Source organism: Hippoglossus stenolepis, chromosome 15 (genome assembly GCF_022539355.2).
Source record: "Hippoglossus stenolepis isolate QCI-W04-F060 chromosome 15, HSTE1.2, whole genome shotgun sequence".
Taxonomy (NCBI): Eukaryota; Metazoa; Chordata; class Actinopteri; order Pleuronectiformes; family Pleuronectidae; genus Hippoglossus; species Hippoglossus stenolepis.
In genome coordinates, this window is record NC_061497.1 from 17,818,383 (window position 1) to 17,845,070 (window position 26,688).

Consider the following 26,688-nt stretch of genomic DNA (forward strand, 5'->3'; position numbering starts at 1 on the left):
ATTAAGTGCTCTTAAGCCGGGCAGTGCTGGACAGTGCGCTCCATGACGAGCCGCACCATCAGGCACAGTTGTCCTGAGGCGCAGGTGGATGTGCAGAGAGGGGACAGGGCGACGGTCACGAATCGATAACAGCCCATTAATGCCCCTCTTTATACATATTCACAGGATGCGCGCGTGGCACAGAGAACCGCAGCCTTCACCCACAGGGACCCAACTCCAAAATAAATACCCCAGGATGCCACTGGAGCAAATAATAAAAATCTATATATTTATACATTGATGTGTTTCGGATCAAGAGACGTGGATCGTCAGAGGTAGAGAATTCAAAAACAACAATAAAAGAAAGGATCACTTTTCACGTTAAGAGGATTTTGACGCACTTACCCAAACGCGCGATTAGCGCTTCTCTGACGGTCACCTCCAGCCTGACTGATGCTGCGTGTCCCTGCAGACACGAAGGAAAAGAGTTCAGTGAGCTGGTCGCTGATGGTGAAGTGTGATTCCAGTCCTGGATCCTGCAGAGAGAGACCCCCCCCTCTCTCTGTCTGTCTCCTCTGTGTGTCCCTTTGTTGTCCTGTTGATTTCTCCACCACCACCACCACCACCACCTCCACCAGCACCGAACACCAGTGTGTGCGCGTAAAGAGGCACAGGCTGGACTGGGAATGGACGAGGTGGCAGCTGTTTCCCCTCCCATTCTCTCCTCACCCACCTCCTCTCTCCCCCGCCACGTCACTCGGTCGTGATTTCCACTGAGGCACCCTCCCACCACCACCACCACCACCTCTTCATTAGGATGCAAACCCACGCTTGCTGGACGCACCCCCTCCAAGAGACACGCGTCGGCTGGGGAGGGGTGTCGATCTTGTCCAAATTATGAAAAATCTGAATAATAATAATACATATGGGTAAATGAGGTCTCAGAAGTACCTGAACTATAATCCTATATCCTATATGTATTAATTTCATTTTACATATACTATATATTACATATGGTTATATCTGCATGTTTGTGAGTGTGGATTATTTTGTTTATCAAAAGAGTTAACATAAACTGTAGATATACAAGTTGCCTATATCAGAAGTTCTCAAAGTTTTCTCAGCCAAGGTCCACCTATACAAGATATAAAATATGACAGGGACCCCTGCATATATGCTCCTAGGAATAATTTGACATGTGAGAAAACCATATGAGAAGATATCTATGTTTTAAAAATATTTTCAGAACAATATTCTAATGGCTGATTCTGCAAACTGTTTGCGGACCCCCATTTGAGAACCACCAGCCCATACAGCCTATAGGTTGGCGTGCATGGACTAATCTCATCTCATTAAAACCTTGAGACTGCACAGCAGCAGCAGCCTTATGTTTAACCCACTGGAACATTTGCACGTGAGATGTTACGTAACTCCCTCCCTCCACTGTATTAACCACAGGAGTCTGAAGGAAGCTGAACGTTAACTATGTCGATGAAACCACACAGAGCAGCGTCCACGAGGATCCAAAACCAGCGTGACGAATGTGACGTGGGACTGCATGAGAGCTAGAGAGGAAATGCTGCATGTGTCACTCTCATATACAGTAAGCTTGTTACTTCCCATGAGCTCTGAGGTTTGTTTGCATGTAACAGCAGGAGATGATCTCCCCGAGCGCTGGAACAGATACAGACCCCTGGCCTACATCCTGGCCCCCGAGAGACCACCCAGTTCTGCTCCATCACCACTCCCCTGTGATCCATATGAGAGTGTGTGCTACCCAGCATTTATCTGTGCCAGTGACGATTCCCATTGTTTTGCCTGTTGAATACATCACAGCTTTATTGTGTAAAAGTTTCCCTTTCGTTTGTGAGTGTGACATTTATTCACTGCCTGTTTTTAGAAGATCTACTTCGTCTAATCCAAAATGTCCAGCAGGGTACATGCTTGCATCTTTTATGGCCGCTTCCGTGAGCAGACCAGCTTGCGTGAATATGAATCCATCAAAGTGTGTGACAGTGACAGAAGGAAGGATTTTTTTAACCCCCCCCACACACACACACAGATTTTTCTCTATTTCGAGGAGACGCGCGCGGGGACCCAGTGTGCGTCACGAACTGAGGGCCTGACAAGGTGTTCCTGTCTCAATGAAGCAGGGCATGTGTGGGGGGACTGTCGTTAGGCCAGGGTAAGAAAGATGGAGGACAAGGGCAGGACACATTTAGTGCTCTCATTTCCACAGGAACTTGTGAGTCAGGTTTTTGTCAGAGTCCAAATGTGTTCAAATCACATACCTGTAGCTTTTCTACGTTTTTAGTGCTTTCATTGGATCACGCATTTTTAAAGTAATAAACCATCCTGAACATAACGGTTGATTCGCTTCCTCACAGTATTGCAGCTGACTAGCGTGATACACAGGAGACTTGGTAATGTTGCATTCATGCATGCCAGCCATAAAATTGGGTGAAATTATTCAAAGAAGGAGAATTCTGACATCTGTGGGCAGGGCCATCAAAGAGTCTTTGCAGAAACAATTTATTTTAATTACAAGTTAAACTTCACGGAGAATATTTAATGTGGAGTGGACAGTTTCATGATTTTTCTTTGCGTCATAAAAAAACAAAAGATAATTACTTTTTTATGCCCTTGACTCACGACTTCCAATTTTTTTATTGTAATAGTTGTTTCAGCGACACTAAAACACACGTTAAGACACAAGTTAGCACATGCAAGATTAAATATGTCTTCATTTTAGAGCTCAGGAGAGACATTTAAAAGACTGCCCCCGCAGACTGTTGACAGATGCTGTCAGCAATCACTGCATCTTTATGCAACAACAAGTTTGCACATCACACAATGTGTGAACGTGGGGATGGCCGTAAAAAGTCGAGATATTCAATTCACAAGTATTGTGCTGTATTTCACATCTACACTTGTCTTCTGCACACACACGCACTGCATGTACACATTTCTTTTGCAGCATGGTGAGTGCAGAGAGAAGTGAATTAGCAGGGGCAGGCAGCAATAGTGTGATTCATGTGGTGTTTTGACACATGGTGTATTGATTTGTCACCACGTTTCACCTGAGGAGGAGGAGGAGGGGCAGCACGCACGGAGTTGTAGTAACATGAGCTTGAAGACGGAGGCAGAGAGCAGTGTGCTCTCCCTCTTATGAGGCAACACTTCCTGGCTGTCTTTAAATGAAGTCATTAATCTAAGATAAACAACCCGTCACCACCGCAGCAGCACATTCAGGATCGTTCGCCGACTCAGCCGGGAACAGAAACATACAGAAAGTGAGCCTGTAAAGCTAAAATACTCCTGAAAACTGAATTCACTCTGTGCTGCTGCAGGGATTTTAAGACCGTGTAGTCGATTCCAGCAAACACAAAGAAAAGTCTCCTGTAGCTTTTAGAGCATTCACTGATTCTGGAGTACTTTTATTGAATGAACAAATAAATTACTGTGATTGAACCATGTTTAGGTACAAAATCAAAATTAGTTGCAACATATCATTTATCTGTATATATAGTTTAAAAATCAGCTTGGGGAAAAAAATAGTTTTCTTTACTTTTTAACCTAAAGTGTTATATTCATGAGATAAAACTCAACTATTTAAACAAATTGATGAATTCATGCTTGTATTGCCTGTGCGTCCTTAGTAAGGAGAAACTGTTTCAGCTCGGAGTTTTGAAGCTGACAGGAACTGAACCCATCCTCCGCACTGCTCCACAAAACACGAATGAAACAGCTTCTGGCAATTTTCATATTCACTACTTGGACACAGATTTCTTACTCCCACATTTGTAAAGGTGGTCGGTGGGGCGGGGGGGGGACTCTGTTGCTCTGCAGATGAACTACATACTGTGTGAGAGGTGGAAGTGCTGCTGCTTACGTAATGCAAGTTGTAGGAGATGTGTTTGGATATGACCTCACTGCGCTCAAAGCTTGTAATATCTGCCATCTCTAATATTTGAGAAATGTTTACAAAAACATATGAAACTGACAGACGCGTACAAAGTACAAAATCAAATGCACAAATAAAAAAGAATATAGAAAATGTCTTCTGCCATCAGTCCATCATACGCAGGAGACAGCAACATTTACTGTATTTTAAGAAAGGGCCTCTAACATCAGGTCTGGGTCAGGGATTGTGTTTCAGGTATAGTGCTTTATGGTGGGTAACCTGTTCCCCCTCTGGGACCTCTCCTCTTCTCTCCTCTCTGCTGTTGCCCCACAACCACCTCCTCCTTTCACGTTCGCTCCTCCTCCACCTTCTTCTTCTCTTTCTTTTCCTTTCTTAGGATAAGCCTCTGCATTCCTGCTGCTCTGCTTCCCTCTAAGCACCAAGAGATGAGAGGAGGAAATTAAAGACCTGCAGTATGTGAATGAAGGCTGTGCTCATTTCTGCAGCATGATTAATTTATTAGTTGCATGTCAAGAGCTTGTGCAGCAACTCCAATATTAACACACAGTAATATACACATCAGTTTGCCAGGAAATAATAGAATGATATCTACTTACAGTAAATGTAGTAAAATAGTCAAGGAGATTCAAATTTTAGTGTCTTGTCTTTGTCTCTCTTCAGTCTCAGGGCATCAAAAAAGATTGTTCCTACTTACATTTACCTTAAGTTGCATTACATTTGGCAAATCATAAATGAAGCTGGGTAAACCCAATACAAAAATGAAACTAAGAACAAACTGATATTGAACTATATAATTCAGACAACCTCAAACAAGTGGTACTCATGTGAAGGATTAATGTCCAGTTTTTATTCACATATTCAGTCATTTTGATGCCATTTTGTTCTCTTATATTTTTGTGTCCATCACCTCTACCTGTTGTGCCTCACTGAGCTCCTCAGTTTGCTGTCTAGCGCCCCTTGTGGCCGGGTGGAGTACTGTCTTCTTTGGGCCTCGATGGTGGAGGACAGCTGTGGCAGATGGGGATAGATGGGGAGAAATTACAGTTCCAAGCACTTCAGACTCATAAACCTTAAGTCCACCTGTTTGTTCATTATGCACTGCATGTGTGTGTCTGTTTTGGTTCACAGGGAAGAGCCAGTCACACGTTGTGAAATGCTTCAACACATAGAAATGTGTGATTCTAAAATGTTTAGAGGGAAATGTGGTTGATTTCCTTGCAGCTGTATTTCCTTCAGCCCTGCAGGAACCACTGATGTTGCAGCATTAGGCAGAAAGTCCTTGAGTAACTTTTTTCACTGAACAGGGACTCGGCTGTTACACAACAGGACAGAGCAGCTCCAGAGGATGAATGAGAAATCATAATTAGACCTGCTGCTCTTTGCACTCTACTGTTCTTTTGTAGCACTTTGCCATTGCAGCAATTCTTCAGGTTGCCGTATAATGAATATCTGATGATTTGTAGTCAATATGTTTGGTTTTAGAGCGACTTGCTTGAACTGCCAGGAGTTGTGAGAACTTGTATTATCACGGATCAAAGAGAACGCTTACCTTGGCAATTTCTGAAAGATACGCCCGTCTCTCGTCGTTGGTTTTGTGAAATGCCTGAAAGAAACAGAGGAGCTGTCAGTAATCTGTCTGCTCGTGGCAAAGTGCTTGTTGTGTGTGTATATTTCTACAATGTTAACGAGCAGCAGATTACAACAGGGAGTTAGTGGTTGCACGTGTCGTGCGTTAAACCCACATTCATCTGAAATCTTGCTGTTTGTTGAGCAGAACAATAAACAAAGAACCAAATCACCAACCTAAGAGCACATTGGCCCGGTCGTAGCAGCACAAGACAAAAAGGAATGCGAAACATTCACAAAATATCAGACAAATCTTTTTCAATTCTTTGCTAATGATGGTAATTTGTCACTTTAATATGTTTAACATGGGAGAATTTAAAGCCGTTTGTCTAAGAAATAATCAAACTGGACCAGGACACATTGTGACCTTCGGTAATGCTCAACAGAAAATCCCTGTAACTGTATCAGCGACAACAACTGACACCAGCACCTTTCCCTCCTGTTGGGTTCTGAGGTGACAGTCCATCAGCTGAGTCTGGAGGTCGCACTTCTCTTCGCTCAGGAGCTTCAGACGCTGCCTCAGTGTTTCCTGCAGGGAAACGTGTAAACACAACAAGAGACTTATAATAAAGAGGGAGGAGACCTGGTGTATTTCTGGGTTTGAATCCCTCTCGTCCTTGTTATTGTGTATTGTACATTTGAAATGTTTCTAAACCAGTTTTTAAAGAACCAATCGGGTGTTTTTAACTCAGCAAAGTATGTTAAGCATGCCTGCAGATTGCAGTTACATTTTTATGTAAGCATTTGAAATACATATGTTAATCCTGCTTATTCAAATACTGTGTGCAAGCTTGGCAGGCGGAAAGCACCGTGTTGTTTTCACCCGTTTCTGTGTGTGGGCGAGTGTGTGTGGTTACAAAATAATGGACGGATCTTCACAAACTTATCTCAAGACTTTTGGAGCAGATCGGTCTAAGCTAGATACAAAAATATGGTCTGAAAATGTTTTTTTCCAAGATAAAATCTTTCCAATTCTAAAGCTTATAATGATCAGAATTCCCCCCATCATGTGACATCATGAAGAAGTCACAATGAAGTCAGAAATGACATCATGCATATTTAAGAAATGCACTTTTTGAGGTATCTCTCCATCCCAAAGCACTATGGACACAACATGAAGCTTATTTTGATTGTGAAATATAATTTATGATCATATGGTAGAGATTAAATCAATATGAAGTTAGGAAATTACATTGTATAGTGTAGTAATGCATTAACTTTCTACAGATTATTAACATTATACAATCATTCCTCATAAATGGTGAAATGATGTTGTGATGAAGTCATCATGAAATGTGTTTATTACAATATAAAAAATGTGCATTGTCTGTTTGGGGTATACATTACCCCTCCGATCATTTTCATCCTAATCAATGATTGTGAAGCCCCTCCACAAGTTCACAACACATGCTAACTCAAAGTATATTATTAAAAGTATCAGAGATATATTAATTTGCTGATGCATTGTAAAGATCAGAATTCAGGAGGTACAGTATACAAGTACTGATGACACCACAATTATCTGTTGTTGCTCTATTTGTTACCATGGTCCTAACATGTCGTCATGGCACTAACTGAAGAGTAATCTATATTCTTCTCTCATATTCAGTCTGTCTAAGTGTCGCTCTCACAGTTTGACTCCTGATCTCCGGTCAGTGTCGTGGTCACGGCTCCACTAATGAGCATCTGTTAGTTCTGCCTTGAGGCACAAGGACAAACACATATTTAGACTCTATAGTGAATTCATGTGTGTGTGTTAAAACGTTGTAATTAGTGCGCATCACTCTCCCTTGGTTTGTAATCCTGTGATTACAGTGCTGTGATTAAACTGGTGCATCAGTGGAGAGGACGGAGGGAAGCTGTTGTTACAACTCTCTCTGTGCTGCCGTCTCCTCCCCTCATTCTGCGTCTCTGGCTCTCTCTGCTGGTGTGAGCCTCTAACTCATGTACACCTCCAGCTCTGGGTGTCATCGTCATTTTTTAAAAACCTCCCAAAGCAAAAAGGAACACAGCGAAAAACAGATCACTCACCACTGCCATGTCATCATAAGACCGGATGGAGGCCAATCGATCTGTGAAAAGCAAGAGAGTGTGTGAACATCACGTACGAACACAATAGATACAAACTTACTAGAGATAGATGAATATATCTGAATGAATGAATATGAATAAATATATATTATATTTGAATTTCAACATGCATCTTTCAAATGGGAACATTGTGAATTAAATATACCCTGTGCTGTACTGTGCATATAGTACTGTACCTTTATATGGCTCTATTACTATACTGTATTCTTTAAGAACGCTTCATCACCTATCTTCTTTCTCCTTTCAGAGCAAACAGAAAATCCTGATCTAAACTAGTTCTTTTGTAGATTTATTGCTATGGTTCAGTTCTCGGTGCGGAGAATGTAAATCAAACTGTTCGCGTGTGTAAAGCATGATTTGAATTTACATAACCAATAAAACCTACTAAATTTAAACAGCCTGCAGTTATACTGTGCTTTTATAGTCTTAAGTACTAAAAGCACCTTGCACTACAAATCACATTCAGCCCTTCACACACTGTGGGAGACATGAATAAGTCAAGAAGAATATTATTATTAATATTTTGGTTATGAAACAAGCTGTAATGGGTTTGTATTTTGGAGGTATCATTTTGATTATTTCAATTTTATGCTATTTTCTATCGCACATCATCCTTCACATCATTTGATTGAACCAACAACCTTCTGGTTAGTGGACAACCGGCTCTTCCTCCTGAGCCACAGCTGCTCAAACACATGAATGTTCTTCCAGAATAAAAGCCTTTAAAAGCTGGAACTTACCCATGGGGTTCCCTCGCAGGTCCTCCAGTCTCTCGTGGATGAGTGAGATCTGTCTTTCCAACTGTCTGTTGAGCTCAATCTGTGTCTCATACCTCGTCTTCCACTCGTTACCTGGTGCAGAAGGAGAAACAGAGGAAACTGTCACATTTCATAAACAACCCAAAAGAGGGATAGTGATAGAAACTGGAGGACACCAGCTAAGATAACATTTTCTTTACATTTCATTCTCTGCTTGTTGATAGAGAACCTTTTTTTAACTTGACTGAGCTTCTGTGTCGTGCTTTTGGAGTCTTCTTAGCTGGTTTCCCACTTTTAGAGAGAAGCTGCCATTCAATTAACAGTTTCTCTAAATGAAAAACAGATAAATATCTGAACTATTTGAATCTTCCAGCTTAATGCAAGTCAACAAAAATCTTGATTGTAAGTCTCTTTGCAAGTCAAGTCTTGTGAAAAGCAAAATCTATTTATAAACTGGTTTCAGTGACTGTTCTCCAGGTTTGTTATCTCCTGACTCCAGTTTGCTTTTGTTGATGATAATTTCTATTTTTATTTATTCATTTAGCTTCATACGACTCTTGATTTTTGCATTCAGAATCATCCATCCATCCATCCATCTATTTATCCACCTATCCATCCATCTATCCATTTATCTATCAGCTATTTATCCATTTATTAATCCATCTATCCATCTATTCATCTATCTTTCTTTAGTGGAACTTAAATGATCATCTAACCACATTTTCAGACAACCTGTAGATTCTACAGTGTTTCACCAGAGATCGTTAGTTACCTTACACGTTGAAGCCCGGTCATACTGAGGTCCTGGTTAGGGACCATGAGATATGAGTTCTGGTTGGGTTAAGGTTAGGCATGAATTGGTCAAGAATGGAAACGTTTGTGTGTGTGTGTGTACAAATTAACTAAAGAAAGCATGGATGGATTTTCAGTCATCATTACGTGGAAGGGATTATCCAGTAACTATTTGGTCACTCAAGTTATTAGATCATCTCGATTAACGTGGCAGAGATGAAGTGGTGAGAAGCAGTTTGGTTTTTTATTCTCTCCCAACAGAAATACAAGTACATGTTCAAAAGACTGAAGTCAGGTGGTATTTCAAACTGGACTGTAACACCAGCTGTCCACAGACTGAAGCTCAAACACTCAACCAGGGGTGGGACGTGACCAAAGGAAGAATACACACAGGAAGTTTCCCACAAACTTAACTCAATACGTATATGGTTAATTCCAAGTGACAGCAAACAAGCACACAACTGCAGATGAATCTGAGGTCTGACCGACTGCGTGGATGGTAAAAACTTTAGGGATGATAATGCAAGCACATGGCAAATAGTGCTGCAAATTGCACGACACAAAACGATACAAAGCAGCAATGTGGCAAAACACCAATCTAGAGATTCCATGTTATAATAATAAGAGAAGCGTAAAAATGGTTTGGTTGATTATGAAAATGTGGTGGAACAAACTACAATCTGGTGGCCGCCACCGTCTGGATAATGAACTGGAAACGCTGCTTTGACATATTACATAATACTTATTAGCCTTGGTGGAGGTATGGACTGTCAGAGCAACATTCTAGTTTCAAATTAGTTTAATGTTAGAAACAGCTAAGAAGCTTGTTAAAAGGCAATGGGAGATGGAACTCTTGGTTTATTATGTTACATCCAATACACTTCCATGATTATTAAGAGACTATTGCTGCTTACAAATAAAACTCGTGAGTTTGTGGTTACAAAGTCATGAACATGGTGTTTAAGTTGTGAGAACATTGCTGCAAGGTAAAGTTTTACTGAGGTTACTGTCAGTGTCTAGAAGCCACAGATACACAATCTAACACGTTAGCAGGTGAGTCACACAACACAGGAAATGTATAGAAGTCTTTTTTTAAACTAAGAATAATGAGGAAGTGATTTTTTACAAGATGAGATCTGATAAACAGTCTCACACAGACAAACAGACCATTCTGACTTCAGTCCTTCATTTTCTCTGTGATCGATTTTTACCATTTAAAGTTTAAATTTTTGATGAGCTTTCATAAAAAGTCATACTTTCTGTTGAGAAGCTGAAGACAACACTGGCCATGTTGTCGGCAGGAGCTGAATGTGTGTTCATGGGTTTGTTCCTGTACATCTCAGGTATGAATGACCGTTTATTTCTACAAAACTAACTGTGAATCGTAACTGAACCGTAAGAAATTAAAATGTTTATCAGCATATTAGTCAATTGTAGATTGATTGAAAGAAAAAAAGATGACACTCAAAATATTTTCTCAGATCCTGCTCTTCACATATATTACAGCAAATCGGTATTTACAAAAACAATTAATGTACTATTCATCTACTGGAAGTTAAGAACTATAAAATTGCTTTTCTGTTAAAGGGGTTGGAGCAAACAGCATCTGTGCCTTAGAAGGTTCATCAGTGGATCTACCCTGCTCAGCTCAACTTCCCAAAACAAGCATGAAATGGTTCACTGTTCGCTGGGAGGACAACAAGAAGGTTCAAGATCAGATCTTTGCAGATGGAAAACGTGTGAACATATCTGAAGAGAGCAACTTCACTATTATGATCAATGATCTGGAGAGAGTGATAAAAACACTTACTGTTGTAGTGACGTTAATGACACACTAAATAAATGCCAGGGTGGAGAAATTCAGCTCCTTGTTGCAGGTACAGTGGTTCAGTTATTTATTATTAATTTATTACTGCAAAAATAACATCAGTGCATTAATTCTTGTTTTATTCAACATCATCTCAGACCTGCAGGTGAAGGTGTTTCCTGCCACAGGAGAAAAGACAGTGTCCCTGATGTGCAGCAGCAGTTGTCCTCTGACTGAAAGCCCTGTGGTCTATATCTGGTACAAGAACACAGAGTTTCTCTATCAGGACTCGTCTCCTTGGTACCAGGAGCTAATCAGCAGCGAGGAATCAGTCACATACTCCTGTGCTGTCAGAGGCTACGAGCATCTCAGAGCCCCTGAAGTCTCACTGGGTGAGTGACAACATGTGGCTCCGTATCCTGGTGACTTGAATTGTAAAGCTTGTGAAAAACTGTTCACCACAGAATGTGGTTTTTCTTTTGTCCAGCTTCTCTCACATCAGCCTGCTTCACTGTGACCTATGCTAAAGGCAGAATGTGCTCAAATCAGCAGAGACCAGAAGATGAGCCGTGCTCCATCACATATCCCAGAGGTGAAGTTTCACAAATAATTACATGCAAACACACTCCCAACCCCATACCTCTAAATCCTTTAAATAATGTTCTCACAATTTAAAAGATCTACAGTGTTTCACCAGAGATCGTTAGTTACCTTACACGTTGAAGCCCGGTCATACTGAGGTCCTGGTTAGGGACCATGAGATATGAGTTCTGGTTGGGTTAAGGTTATGCATGAATTGGTCAAGAATGGAAACATGTGTGTGTGTGTGTGTGTGTGTGTGTGTGTGTGTGTGTGTGCGTGTGCGTGTGTGTGTGTGTGTGTGTGTACAAATTAACTAAAGAAAGCATGGATGGATTTTCACTCATCATTACGTGGCAGGGATTATCCAGTAACTATTTGGTCACTCAAGTTATTAGATCATCTCGATTAACGTGGCAGAGATGAAGTGGTGAGAAGCAGTTTGTTTTTTTATTCTCTCCCAACAGAAGTACATGTTCAAAAGACTGAAGTCTGGGGGTATTTCAAACTGGCCTGTAACACCAGCTGTCCACAGACTGAAGCTCAAACCATCACATGGTACAAAAACAGACGATTGGAGCCGGCACCACAACGAGTTCACATCTCCTCTCCTGACTCTTACTCCTGTGCTGTAAAGCACCTGCTCTCAGATGAAGTTTGTGAGTATGAGCCCGTTTGTGCTCTGTTATAATTCATAAAAGATTTGAGTCAAGAGCCTGTAAAAGGGAGAAAGATAAACTGTTTGATGATTTGTTTAAAATCTCTGTTTCAGGTATTCAGGATAAATACTGCTTCACAGTGAATTATGTCAACAGGAGGATCTGTGCTCTGCAAGGTTCCTCAGTGAACATCTCCAGTGAATACTCGCATCCTTACAACCAGCAGTCGAAGTCTAAATCGTGGTATAAGAATAGGAGAAGTGATATGGCGGCTGGTGAAGAGCTGATAAAGAATACAGATCGTATTAAGTTTCATGGACTGATGAACCGCCACATCCTGACTATCAATAAACTGATGAAGAGTGACTCAGCAGAATACATATTCAGAATAGGAAGTGATGCAGGGAAATGGTCGGCTCTTCCTGGGGTGACTTTGGTCGTCACAGGTAGGTACAGTATTTAGATTAAATACCTGCATACTTTCTACAGAGAGTTACTATCGATAATATTAAGGCAACTAATTCAACAAACTAATTCCATTTACCCTTCTTGCTTATTTGGGTTGTTTTAGAAGACACTTGTTCAGGAACGTCTTTATCAACTGACCAATCTCCTCTTTCAGGGCTGGAAGTGATGTTTAGTCCTTCTGAGGAGGTGACCGAGGGGCAGAGAGTCACGCTGACCTGCAGAACCAGTTGTCCTCTGACGGACAACATGAACTACATTTGGTACCTGAACAATCAACCTCTGAATCTGACAAAAACACAAAGCAAGTACCTGGTTCTAGACCCCGTCAGCAGTGAACATGCAGGAAACTACTCCTGCAAGGTTAAAATGCTCCAAAAGAGCTCTCTTCAAAAGATGCTCACTGTCCACAGAAGAAGAAAATGGACTCAAGCAGCCATAATAATCGTTGCTCTTCTCCTGGTTGTAATACCCACCTCCGTCTTCTTGTGGATTAGGTGAGCATCACTGTGCTCTGCTTCAAAGCAATGACTTTCACATTCTCTTTCACACTAATCTGGCTTCACCTATTCATTTCACTCTCTAGAAGAAAGATGACTTCCATCCAGTCTCCTAGAACTGAAACCTCTGTCAACTTGGAGGAGGTAAAGCAGAGAATTTTAACAGTTTCTTCCATTAGACAAACGTCCTCATCTATTCAGAGAGTTCAACCGAGTCCAAACAGCAGCTTCAACCTTTGTTCTAATGAAACAGATGCATTGTCCCATATGTTCCATGAATGTTATATTTAACAATACTGTACATAAATCATGTTTTATTTTCTCAGTACAATTCAGTTTTTAATTTTATATACATCAAGAGTTAATCCAGGCAAATGCAGCTATATTGAACCCTCCCATTCATTTGACCTCCATTTGGAATCTGTTAATTTTATTAAGAGAATTTTAAATACACAGAAATATAAAATAAAAATGTTTCTCTTGTCTCTTCATCAGATAAGCCCAGGTCAAGTGTACGATGACATCTCGGCTCAACCAATAGAGGAGGATGATATTCTCTATAGCAGCGTTCAACTCCCCAACAACAGAGATGCTCTCTACTCACAAATCCAGCCACATCAGCCCCAAGAAGAAGAGCAAAGCCCCTATGCTGTTGTCAGCTTCACACCCAAAACAACACCCGAGTAAACATCTGTTATTACAAGTGATTCAGACTTTGTGACTACTCAAAATTAAAAGCTACCTAAGACCATATTCATTATTTTATATGTTTGTATTAATAGGCTACTTTGATTGTAATGGCATTTACTTGACATGTTACCTGCTATGCTGAATGTAATTAAAGAGTCTTATGACCAAAATTAGAAAAAATTATATTTCTAATAAATGTTTTTTTTACATTTGTTTGTTTATGCTGCAACATGATTGACCACAGGTCTACAAATGCATTTCTATTTCCTCTTTCAGGCAAACTGGCCTGTTAGTGGACCTCTAAAATTAGTACATCGCTATAAACAAAGGCCTATTTTTTTACCTGATATTTTTACCTTCAATAAAAAAAGAAATATCCTTCCACACGTACTTTGTTTTACATAATATCTCTGTCACGACGAGAGCAAGAAGACTACAAACACTCAAACAAGCTTGCTGGGCCAGTAGGTGGCGAAAAAGTCGAGGATCAACAATCCACCAAACACCAGAGAAGAATACTTTGGTCCAAGTCAATGTTTGAAATGTGGAGCTGTGCTGCTACATTTAGCTGCACACTTGTAACTGGACCAAGAACTGCTAACAAAACTACTGAAACTGGTAAACAGCTGCCATTGTTGTTGTTGTTTCTGGTGTATGCTCATTACACAAAGCAACAGTCGGCACGTGTGAAGTAAACTGTGACATCATCATTTCCAAAATGCTTTGTTTTGTTTTTACACACGGATAAACAGAAACCAGGTTCTGCAAAAATCTGCACTATTGGAAGGCGTTTGTAAAAATCTCTGTATTAGTGAGTTAAAATGCTGTTTGCATTTAGATGAGAGGCCCAAACACAGAGGAAAAATTTCAATTAGCAAAATATCAGCATTAGCATGGACAACATTCTCGGCTGGTCCCTCAAACAGCGTTCATCAATATTATCTTATAATTCTTTAAGCAACAAAAGATAGGAAGTGTAACAAACGTTTTAATTTCAAATTAAGTTTATTTTTCAAAAAAACTGAAACAAAGAACATTAAAACCTTCAAATTTTCAAAATATAAAAATAAACAACAATAAAAATGTCAACGAATAAACGCCATAAATCATCAGGGTTTGAGTTTGTAAATTAGCAGGATTACACAAAAACACTGAACTGACAACCACAACATTTTGTAGAGGGGTGGGACGTGGCCAAAGGAAGAATACACACAGGAAGTTTCCCACAAACTTAACTCAATACGTATATGGTTAATTCCAAGTGACAGCAAACAAGCACACAACTGCAGATGAATCTGAGGTTTGACCGACTGCGTGGATGGTAAAAACTTTAGGGATGATAATGCAAGCACATGGCAAATAGTGCTGCAAATTGCACGACACAAAACGATACAAAGCAGCAATGTGGCAAAACACCAATCTAGAGATTCCATGTTATAATAATAAGAGAAGCGTAAAAATGGTTTGGTTGATTATGAAAATGTGGTGGAACAAACTACAATCTGGTGGCCGCCACCGTCTGGATAATGAACTGGAAACGCTGCTTTGACATATTACATAATACTTATTAGCCTTGGTGGAGGTATGGACTGTCAGAGCAACATTCTAGTTTCAAATTAGTTTAATGTTAGAAACAGCTAAGAAGCTTGTTAAAAGGCAATGGGAGATGGAACTCTAGGTTTATTATGTTACATCCAATACACTTCCATGATTATTAAGAGACTATTGCTGCTTACAAATAAAACTCGTGAGTTTGTGGTTATGACGTCATGAACATGGTGTTTAAGTTGTGAGAACATTGCTGCAAGGCAAAGTTTTACTGAGGTTACTGTCAGTGTCTAGAAGCCACAGATACACAATCTAACACGTTAGCAGGTGAGTCACATAACACAGGAAATGTATAGAACTCTTTTTAAACTAAGAATAATGAGGAAGCGATTTTTACAAGTTGAGATCTGATAAACCGTCTCACACAGACAAACAGACCATTCTGACTTCAGTCTTTCATTTTCTCTGTGATCGATTTTTACCATTTAAAGTTTAAATTTTTGATGAGCTTTCATAAAAAGTCATACTTTCTGTTGAGAAGCTGAAGACAACACTGGCCATGTTGTCGGCAGGAGCTGAATGTGTGTTCATGGGTTTGTTCCTGTACATCTCAGGTATGAATGACCGTTTATTTCTACAAAACTAACTGTGAATCGTAACTGAAACCTAAGAAATTTAAATGTTTATCAGCATATTCGTCAATTGTAGATTGATTGAAAGAAAAAAAGATGACACTCAAAATATTTTCTCAGATCCTGCTCTTCACATATATTACAGCAAATCGGTATTTACAAAAACAATTAATGTACTATTCATCTACTGGAAGTTAAGAACTATAAAATTGCTTTTCTGTTAAAGGGGTTGGAGCAAACAGCATCTGTGCCTTAGAAGGTTCATCAGTGGATCTACCCTGCTCAGCTCAACTTCCCAAAACAAGCATGAAATGGTTCACTGTTCGCTGGGAGGGCAACAAGGTTCAAGATCAGATCGTTGCAGATGGAAAACGTGTGAACATATCTGAAGAGAGCAACTTCACTATTACGATCAATGATCTGAGAGAGAGTGATAAAAACACTTACTGTTGTAGTGACGTTAATGACACACTAAATAAATGCCAGGGTGGAGAAATTCAGCTCCTTGTTGCAGGTACAGTGGTTCAGTTATTTATTATTAATTGATCACTGCAAAAATTACATCAGTGCATTAATTCTTGTTTTATTCAACATCATCTCAGACCTGCAGGTGAAGGTGTTTCCTGCCACAGGAGAAAAGACAGTGTCCCTGATGTGCAGCAGCAGTTGTCCTCTGACTGAAAGCCCTGTGGTCTATATCTGGTACAAGAACACAGAGTTTCTCTATCAGGACTCATCTCCTTGGTACCAGGAGCTAATCAGCAGCGAGGAATCAGTCACATACTCCTGTGCTGTCAGAGGCTACGAGCATCTCAGAGCCCCTGAAGTCTCACTGGGTGAGTGACAACATGTGGCTCCGTATCCTGGTGACTTGAATTGTAAAGCTTGTGAAAAACTGTTCACCACAGAATGTGGTTTTTCTTTTGTCCAGCTTCTCTCACATCAGCCTGCTTCACTGTGACCTATGCTAAAGGCAGAATGTGCTCAAATCAGCAGAGACCAGAAGATGAGCCGTGCTCCATCACATATCCCAGAGGTGAAGTTTCACAAATAATTACATGCAAACACACTCCCAACCCCATACCTCTAAATCCTTTAAATAATGGTTTCACAATTTAAAAGATCTACAGCAGTCACTCCCAATGTGTGGGCTGCGCCCTGGTGGGCCGTGAAGCCACTGCAGGTGGGCCGTAGAGGTCATCAGAAAATAAATAAATAAAAAGTTTCAGATTTGTAAGTAAGCGTTGATTACCACAAAAATGTATGATTGATTTTAAAAAAGTGATCATCACAGGTAATGAACCAAAGACATGATATAAATTCCAGGTTGTTCTTATTTTATCTGACCTATATAGCAGGTGTCATTGTATTTGCTGACCGTCACATTAACACTTGAACGCATCATTAGCGGGGAATCACAGGTGAGGAGAACTTTGTTGTGAGCTGGGTCGAGCAAGATGGAGCAGAGGAAAGCTGCTGATGACGAAGGGAATCAGGAAGTCAAACTGAATCATTTAAAACTAAAAGAGGACTAGGACTCAAGTGAGGACCTGTCGCTGGCCCAGAGGAAAACCCCAAGCCTGTGTGTGCTGTGCGCTGAGATGCAAGCTAGCAAGACCCTGGGACCATGTAAAGTGCGCCGCCGCCATTTAGAAACTAAACATGGACAATATTTATCCAAGCCTCGAGCATCTTTTAAAAACACGCTGAGAGAGCATCGGAGCCAGCTAACAACCCCCTCATCGGGTGAGTTACAGGTGACACGATGTCACTTCACGCGATGTGTGATTCAATACCAAGTATATCGAGATAAACTGATTGAAGTGTCAGACCAGAGGAAATCCAGTGTTAATGTCAGTTTATGGACACGTGATAGCGAGCGTTTTTTGTTGGGGGCCTTAAACGCCTTCAGTATATTTGGTTACGCCTCAAATGTGTTTTTCTTCTCCTGGTATTCTGTGCTCTGTTATACAAACAGCAAGAATATATTTTTAACAATCCACCATTTGCACTTCATGTTTTTTTACATTGGTTGCTTTGCAAATTGTTACGCTTAAATGTGGATGTTATTGGATTTGCACTGCATTTGCCTGCGTTCATATACAATTATTTTTGCTATAAAGTGAATAATATTGTAGTATAGAGAGCATGTTGTTCTCTTATACTGTCAGGCATCAAAGATGGTTATTGAATCGGGACAACACACCCGTTTATTTTCCTTCACTCTTCCAAAACTTCTCTCCCGACAGAACCCACTTCCGTTAGAACCCCTTCAAAACAAGAGTCCCAACCAACACCCTGCTTATAACAGAAACTACACACCAACCTTCCATAATAAAGCCACTAAATAAAATATCTTACAATATGTATGGTAATAGTTGATTCTAGTCCTGTGTGTGGATCATATAGTTGTGATTAAAGGTGTGGGTGGGCGGACAAATTTTCAGTTTTCAAATTGGGCCGCGGCATTCTTAAGTTTGGGAAAGGCTGATCTACAGCGTTTCACCAGAGATCGTTAGTTACCTTACACGTTGAAGCCCGGTCACACTGGAGGTCCTGGTTAGGGACCATGAGATATGAGTTCTGGTTGGGTTAAGGTTAGGCATGAATTGGTCAAGAATGGAAACGTTTGTGTGTGTGTGTGTGTGTGTGTGTGTGTGTGTGTGTGTGTGTGTGTGTGTGTGTGTGTGTGTGTGTGTGTGTGTGTGTGTGTGTGTGTGTGTGTGTGTGTGTGTGTGTGTGTGTGTGTGTGTGTGTGTGTGTGTGTGTGTGTGTACAAATTAACTAAAGAAAGCATGGATGGATTTTCACTCAACATTACGTGGCAGGGATTATCCAGTAACTATTTGGTCACTCAAGTTATTAGATCATCTCGATTAACGTGGCAGAGATGAAGTGGTGAGAAGCAGTTTGTTTTTTTATTCTCTCCCAACAGAATACAAGTACATGTTCAAAAGACTGAAGTCAGGTTTCATTTCAAACTGGCCTGTAACACCAGCTGTCCACAGACGGAAGCTCAAACCATCACATGGTACAGAAACAGACGATTGGAGCCGGCACCACAACCAGTTCCCAGCTCCTCTCCTCACTCTTACTCCTGTGCTGTAAAGCACTTGTTCTCAGATGAAGTTTGTGAGTATGTGAGCCCGTTTGTGCTCTGTTATAATTCATAAAGATTTGAGTCAAGAGCTAAAAGGGAGAAAGATAAACTGTTTGATGATTTGTTTAAAATCTCTGTTTCAGGTATTCAGGATCAAAACTGCTCCAGAGTGAATTATGTCAACAGGAGGATTCAGGGGTTTCCTGTTATTCCTAGTGAACATCTCCAGTGAATACTCGCATCCTTTAATACCAGCAGTCGAAGTCTAAATCGTGGTATAAGAATGGGAGAAGTGATATGGCGGCTGGTGAAGAGCTGATAAAGAATACAGATCGTATTAAGTTTCATGGACTGATGAACCGCCACATCCTGACTATCAATAAACTGATGAAGAGTGACTCAGCAGAATACATATTCAGAATAGGAAGTGATGCAGGAAAATGGTCGGTTTCTTCCTGGGGTGACTTTGGTCGTCACAGGTAGGTACAGTATTTAGATTAAATACCTTCATACTTTCTACAGAGAGTTACTATCGATAATATCAAGGCAACTAATTCAACAAACTAATTATATTTACCCTTCTTGGTTATTTGGGTTGTTTTAGAAGACACTTGTTCAGGAACGCCTTTATCAACTGACCACCTCCCTCTTTCAGGGCTGGAAGTGATGTTTAGTCCTTCTGGAGGAGGACCGAGGGGCAGAGAGTCACGCTGACCTGTAGAACCAGTTGTCCTCTGACGGACAACATGAACTACATTTGGTACCTGAACAATCAACCTCTGAATCTGACAAAAACACAAAGCAAGTACCTGGTTCTAGACCTCACAACAGTGAACATGCAGGAAACTACTCCTGCAAGGTTAAATGTCTAAAAGAGTTTTCAAAAGATGCTCACTGTCCAAAGAAGAAGAAGAAGAAATGGACTCAAGCAGCCATAAGAATCGTTGTTCTTCTCCTGGCTGTATTACCCACCTCCGTCTTCTGTGGATTAGTGAGCATCACTGTGCTCTGCTTCAAAGCAATGACTTTCACATTCTCTTCACACTAACCTGGCTTCACCTATTCATTTCACTCTAGAAGAAAAGATGACTTCCATCCAGTCTCCTAGAACTGAAACCTTCAACTTGGAGGAGGTAAAGCAGAGAATTTTAACAGTTTCTTCCATTAGACAAACGTCCTCATCTATTCAGAGAGTTCAACCGAGTCCAAACAGCAGCTTCAACCTTTGTTCTAATGAAATAGAGGTGCATTGTCCCATATGAATGTTGTATTTAACAATACTGTACATAAATCATGTTTATTTTCTCTGTAATAATTCAGTTTTTAATTTTATATACATCAAGAGTTAATCCAGGCAAATGCAGCTTTATTGAACCCTCCCATTCATTTGACCTCCATTTGGAATCTGTTAATTTCATTAAGAGAATTTGAAATACACAGAAATATAAAATAAAAATGTTTCTCTTGTGTCTTCATCAGATAAGCCCAGGTCAAGTGTACGATGACATCTCGGCTCAACCAACAGAGGAGGATGATATTCTCTAAAGCAGCGTCCAACTCCCCAACAACAGAGATGCTCTCTACTCACAAATCCAGCCACATCAGCCCCAAGAAGAAGAGCAAAGCCCCTATGCTGTTGTCAGCTTCACACCCAAAACAACACCCGAGTAAACATCTGTTATTACAAGTGATTCAGACTTTGTGACTACTCAAAATTAAAAGCTACCTAAGACCATATTCATTATTTTATATGTTTGTATTAATAGGCTACTTTGATTGTAATGGCATTTACTTGACATGTTACCTGCTATGCTGAATGTAATTAAAGAGTCTTATGACCAAAATTAGAAAAATAATTATATTTCTAATAAATGTTTTTTTTACATTTGTTTGTTTATGCTGCAACATGATTGACCACAGGTCTGCAAATGCATTTCTATTTCCTCTTTCAGGCAAACTGGCCTGTTAGTGGACCTCTAAAATTAGTACATCGCAAAACAAAGGCCTATTTTTTTACCTGATATTTTTACCTTCAATAAAAAAAGAAATATCCTTCCACACGTACTTTGTTTTACATAATATCTCTGTCACGACGAGAGCAAGAAGACTACAAACACTCAAACAAGCTTGCTGGGCCAGTAGGTGGCGAAAAAGTCGAGGATCAACAATCCACCAAACACCAGAGAAGAATACTTTGGTCCAAGTCAATGTTTGAAATGTGGAGCTGTGCTGCTACATTTAGCTGCACACTTGTAACTGGACCAAGAACTGCTAACAAAACTACTGAAACTGGTAAACAGCTGCCATTGTTGTTGTTGTTTCTGGTGTATGCTCATTACACAAAGCAACAGTCGGCACGTGTGAAGTAAACTGTGACATCATCATTTCCAAAATGCTTTTTGTTTTGTTTTTACACACGGATAAACAGAAACCAGGTTCTGCAAAAATCTGCACTATTGGAAGGCGTTTGTAAAAATCTCTGTATTAGTGAGTTAAAATGCTGTTTGCATTTAGATGAGAGGCCCAAACACAGAGGAAAATTTCAATTAGCAAAAATATCAGCATTAGCATGGACAACATTCTCGGGCTGGTCCCTCAAACAGCGTTTCATCAATATTATCTTATAATTCTTTTAAGCAACAAAAGATAAAGTGTAACAAACGCTTTAATTTCAAATTAAGTTCATTTTTCAAAAAACTGAAACAAAGAACATTAAAACCTTCAAATTTTCAAAATATAAATATAAACAACACTAAAAAATGTCAACGAATAAACGCCATAAATCATCAGTGTTTGAGTTTGTAAATTAGCAGGATTACACAAAAACACTGAACTGGGGGGGAAGTGGCCAAAGGAAGAATACACACAGGAAGTTTCCCACAAACTTAACTCAATACGTATATGGTTAATTCCAAGTGACAGCAAACAAGCACACAACTGCAGATGAATCTGAGGTCTGACCGACTGCGTGGATGGTAAAAACTTTAGGATGATAATGCAAGCACATGGCAAATAGTGCTGCAAATTTCACAACACAAAACGATAGCAGCAATGTGGCAAACACCAATCTAGAGATTCCATGTTATAATAATAAGAGAAGCGTAAATGGTTTATTTGCTGATTATGAAATGTGGTGGAACAAACTACAATCTGGTGGCCGGGCCACCTGGATAATGAACTGGAAACGCTGCTTTGACATATTACATAATACTTATTAGCCTTTGCGGAGGTATGGACTGTCAGAGCAACATTCTAGTTTCAAATTAGTTTAATGTTAGAAACAGCTAAGAAGCTTGTTAAAAGGCAATGGGAGATGGAACTCTTGGTTTATTATGTTACATCCAATACACTTCCATGATTATTAAGAGACTATTGTTACTACAACAAAACTCGTGGAGTTTGTGGTTACAAAGTCATGAACATGGTGTTTAAGTTGTGAGAACATTGCTGCAAGGTAAAGTTTTACTGAGGTTACTGTCAGTGTCTAGAAGCCACAGATACACAATCTAACACGTTAGCAGGTGAGTCACACCACCACAGGAAATGTATAGAAGTCTTTTTAAACTAAGAATAATGAGGAAGTGATTTTTACAAGATGAGATCTGATAAACAGTCTCACACAGACAAACAGACCATTCTGACTTCAGTCCTTCATTTTCTCTGTGACTCGATTTTTACCATTTAAAGTTTAAATTTTTGATGAGCTTTCATAAAAGTCATACTTCTGTTGAGAAGCTGGAAGACAACACTGGCCATGTTGTCGGCAGGAGCGGGAATGTGTGTTCATGGGTTTGTTCCTGTACATCTCAGGTATGAATGACCGTTATTTCTACAAAATTAACTGTGAATCGTAATCAAACTGTAAGAAATTAAAATGTTTATCAGCATATTAGTCAATTGTAGATTGATTGAAAGAAAAAAGATGACACTAAAATATTTTCTCAGATTCTGCTCTTCACATATATTACAGCAAATCGGTATTTACAAAAACAATTAATGTACAATTCATCTACTAGAAGTTAAGAATCATAAAAATGTTTTTCTGTTAAAGGTTGGAGCAAACAGCATCTGTGCCTTAGAAGGTTCATCAGTGGATCTACCCTGCTCAGCTCAACGTCCCAAAACAAGCATGAAATGGTTCACTGTTCGCTGGGAGGACAACAAGAAGGTTCAAGATCAGATCTTTTGCAGATGGAAAACGCAGAACATATCTGAAGAGAGCGACTTCACTATTACGATCAATGATCTGACAGGAGAGTGATAAAAACACTTACTGTTGTAGTGACGTTAATGACACACTAAATAAATGCCAGGGGTGGAGAAATTCAGCTCCTTGTTGCAGGTACAGTGGTTCAGTTATTTATTATTAATTTATTACTGCAAAAATAACATCAGTGCATTAATTCTTGCTTTATTCAACATCATCTCAGACCTGCAGGTGAAGGTGTTTTTGCCACAGGAGAAAAGACAGTGTCCCTGATGCAGCAGCAGTTGTCCTCTGACTGAAAGCCCTGTGGTCTATATCTGGTACAAGAACACAGAGTTTATCAGGACTCGTCTTTGGTACCAGGAGTTAATCAGCAGCGAGAATCAGTCACATACTCCTGTGCTGTCAGAGGCTACGAGCATCTCAGAGCCCTGAAGTCTCACTGTGAGGACAACATGTGGCCCGCGTATCCTGGTGACTTGAATTGTAAAGCTTGTGAAAAACTGTTCACCACAGAATGTGGTTTTTCTTTGTCCAGCTTCTCTCACATCAGCCTGCTTCACTGTGACCTATGCTAAAGGCAGAATGTGCTCAAATCAGCAGAGACCAGCATGAGCCGTGCTCCATCACATATCCCAGAGGTGAAGTTTCACAAATAATTATATGCAACACACTCCCAACTCCCATACCTCTAAATCCATAACAATAAGCCTTACAATTTAAAAGATCTACAGTAAGCTTCACCAGATCAAGTAGTTACCTTATTAATGCTGAAGCCCGGGTCATACTGAGGTCCTGGTTAGGGACCATGAGATATGAGTTCTGGTTGGGTTAAGGTTAGGCACATGAATTGGTCAAGAATGGAAACATGTGTGTGTGTGTGTGTGTGTGTGTGTGTGTGTGTGTGTGTGTGTGTGTGTGTGTGTGTGTGTGTGTGTGTGTGTGTGTGTGTGTGTGTGTGTGTGTGTACAAATTAACTAAAGAAAGCATGGATGGATTTTCACTCATCATTACGTGGCAGGGATTATCCAGTAACTATTTGGTCACTCTGCTATTAGATCATCTCGATTAACGTGGCAGAGATGAAGTGGTGAGAAGCGGTTTGTTTTTTTATTCTCTCCCAACAGAAGTACATGTTCAAAAGACTGAAGTCTGGGGCATTTCAAAACTGGCCTGTAACACCAGCTGTCCAGACTGAAGCTCAAACCATCACATGGTACAGAACAGACAAGCAGACATTCACATTCATTGTGAATAACACTTGATTTCTGAGCCGGTACCACAATCAGTTCCTGTGTTCCCTCTCCTGACTCTTACTCCTGTGCTGTAAAGCACCTGCTCTCAGATGAAGTTTGTGAGTATGAGCCCGTTTGTGTTGTTATAATTCATAAAAGATTTGAGTCAAGAGCCTGTAAAAGGAGAAAGATAACTGTTTGATGATTTGTTTAAAATTTCTGTTTCAGGTATTCAGGATAAATACTGCTCCAGAGTGAATTATGTCAACAGGAGGATCTGAGTTTGCAAGGTTCCTCAGTGGACATCTCCAGTGAATACTCGCATCCTTACAACCAGCAGTCGAAGTCTAAATCAGGTATAAGAATAGGAGAAGTGATATGGCGGCTGGTGAAGAGCTGATAAAGAATACAGATCGTATTAAGTTTCACGGACTGGATGAACCGCCACATCCTGACAATCAATAAACTGATGAAGAGTGACTCAGCAGAATACATATTCAGAATAGAAGTAATGCAGGGAAATCGGCTGCTTCTTCCTGGGGTGACTTATCGCTTCACATGTGTGGCACAGTGGTCAGATTAAATACCTGCATACTTTCTACAGAGAGTTACTATCGATGTAATATTAAGGCAACTAATTCAACAAACTAATTATATTTACCCTTCTTGCTTATTTGGGTTGTTTTAGAAGACACTTGTTCAGGAACGCTTTATCAACTGACCAATCTCCTTTCAGCTGGAAGTGATGTTTAGTCCTTCTGAGGAGGTGACCGAGGGACAGAGAGTCACGCTGACCTGCAGAACCAGTTGTCCTCTGACGGACAACATGAACTACATTTGGTACCTGAACAATCAACCTCTGAATCTGACAAAAGCACAAAGCAAGTACCTGGTTCTAGACCCCGTCACAGTGAACATGCAGGAAACTACTCCTGCAAGGTTAAAATGCTCCAAAAGAGCCTCTTCAAAAGATGCTCACTGTCCAAAGAAGAAAATGGACTCAAGCAGCCATGGCCAACATGTTGCTCTTCTCCCTGTTTGTAATACCCATCATCGCCTTTCTTGTGGATTAGGTGAGCATCACTGTGCTCTGCTTCAAAGCAATGACTTCTCACATTCTCTTTCACACTAACCTGGCTTCACCTATTCATTTCACTCTCTAGAAGAAAGATGACTTCCATCCAGTCTCCTAGAACTGAAACCTCTGTCAACTTGGAGGAGGTAAAGAGAATTTAACAGTTTCTTCCATTGACAAACGTCCTCATCTATTCAGAGTTCAACCCAGTCCAAACAGCAGCTTCAACCTTTGTTCTAATGAAACAGATGCATTGTCCCATATGTTCCATGAATGTTAATATTTAACAATACTGTACATAAATCATGTTTCTTATTTTCTCAGACAATTCAGTTTTTAATTTTATATACATCAAGAGTTAATCCAGGCAAATGCAGCTTTATTGAACCCTCCCATTCATTTGACCTCCATTTGGAATCTGTTAATTTTATTAAGAGAATTTTAAATACACAGAAATATAAAATAAAAATGTTTCTTGTCTCTTCATCAGATAAGCCCAGGTCAAGTGTACGATGACATCTCGGCTCAACCAACAGAGGAGGATGATATTCTTATAGCAGCGTCCAATTCCCCAACAACAGAGATGCTCTCTACTCACAAATCCAGCCACATCAGCCCTAAGAAGAAGAGCAGTCTCTATGCTGTTGTCAGCTTCACACCCAAAAAACAACACCCGAGTAAACATCTGTTATTACAAGTGATTCAGACTTTGTGACTACTCAAAAATTAAAAGCTGCCTAAGACCATATTCATTATTTTATATGTTTGTATTAATAGGCTACTTTGATTGTAATGGCATTTACTTGACATGTTACTCGCTATGCTGAATGTAATTAAAGAGTCTTATGACCAAAATTAGAAAAAAATTATATTTCTAATAAATGTTTTTTTACATTTGTTTGTTTATGCTGCAACATGATTAACGCACACTGCAAATGCATTTATTTCCTCTTTTCAGGCAAACTGGCCCGTTAGGTGGACCTCTTAAATGCACATCGCAAAACAAAGGCCTATTTTTAC

The 26,688-nt window shown here is 40.1% G+C and overlaps 3 protein-coding genes across 8 annotated transcripts in view; 1 reads left to right on the plus strand and 2 right to left on the minus strand.

The window, feature by feature from the left end:
• Nucleotides 1-755, minus strand: part of LOC118122091 (serine/threonine-protein kinase DCLK1) — a 47,337-nt gene extending 46,582 nt beyond the window's left edge. Inside the window, exon 1 of one of the 3 annotated variants that reach the window (XM_047343620.1) lies at nucleotides 385-753. In XM_047343620.1, coding sequence (XP_047199576.1) covers nucleotides 385-697 — 313 coding nt within the window. In that variant the 5' untranslated portion in view covers nucleotides 698-753. Of the gene's footprint in view, nucleotides 1-384 lie in introns of all 3 variants that reach the window. The other 2 variants (XM_035178545.2, XM_035178546.2) reach the window with 2 other exon arrangements.
• A 1,869-nt stretch (nucleotides 756-2,624) lies between these two features.
• Nucleotides 2,625-26,688, minus strand: part of ccdc169 (coiled-coil domain containing 169) — a 40,688-nt gene continuing 16,624 nt past the window's right edge. Inside the window, exons 3-8 of the mRNA XM_035177798.2 lie at nucleotides 8,362-8,472; nucleotides 7,562-7,602; nucleotides 5,961-6,059; nucleotides 5,454-5,507; nucleotides 4,818-4,912; nucleotides 2,625-4,315 (exon numbers count right to left, since the gene is read on the minus strand). Coding sequence (XP_035033689.1) covers nucleotides 4,135-4,315; nucleotides 4,818-4,912; nucleotides 5,454-5,507; nucleotides 5,961-6,059; nucleotides 7,562-7,602; nucleotides 8,362-8,472 — 581 coding nt within the window. The 3' untranslated portion in view covers nucleotides 2,625-4,134. The remainder of the gene's footprint in view (nucleotides 4,316-4,817; nucleotides 4,913-5,453; nucleotides 5,508-5,960; nucleotides 6,060-7,561; nucleotides 7,603-8,361; nucleotides 8,473-26,688) is intronic.
• Nucleotides 10,316-20,888, plus strand: LOC118125917. 4 transcript variants are annotated; one of them, XM_047343319.1, is made up of 8 exons: nucleotides 10,316-10,514; nucleotides 11,137-11,370; nucleotides 11,466-11,570; nucleotides 12,025-12,216; nucleotides 12,330-12,662; nucleotides 12,839-13,178; nucleotides 13,268-13,325; nucleotides 20,631-20,888. In XM_047343319.1, the coding sequence occupies exons 1-8, from the start codon at nucleotides 10,460-10,462 to the stop codon at nucleotides 20,694-20,696; spliced, it is 1,383 nt and encodes a 460-aa protein (XP_047199275.1). In that variant the 5' UTR covers nucleotides 10,316-10,459; the 3' UTR covers nucleotides 20,697-20,888. The 4 variants fall into 4 exon arrangements, with proteins under 4 accessions (XP_047199275.1, XP_047199274.1, XP_047199276.1 ...); XM_047343318.1 differs by lacking the exon at nucleotides 20,631-20,888 and adding an exon at nucleotides 13,677-13,934 and having other exon boundaries at nucleotides 10,317-10,514; nucleotides 13,271-13,325; XM_047343316.1 differs by lacking the exon at nucleotides 20,631-20,888 and adding an exon at nucleotides 13,677-13,934 and having other exon boundaries at nucleotides 10,318-10,514.

Coding starts and splice junctions, on each gene's coding strand:
- LOC118125917 (XM_047343316.1), top strand. CDS start 10,460: ATGTTGTCGGCAGGAGCTGAATGTGTGTTCATGGGTTTGTTCCTGTAC. Junction 11,571..12,024: donor CTCCATCACATATCCCAGAG/GTGAAGTTTCAC, acceptor CTCTCCCAACAG/AAGTACATGTTCAAAAGACT. Junction 12,663..12,838: donor GGTGACTTTGGTCGTCACAG/GTAGGTACAGTA, acceptor CTCCTCTTTCAG/GGCTGGAAGTGATGTTTAGT.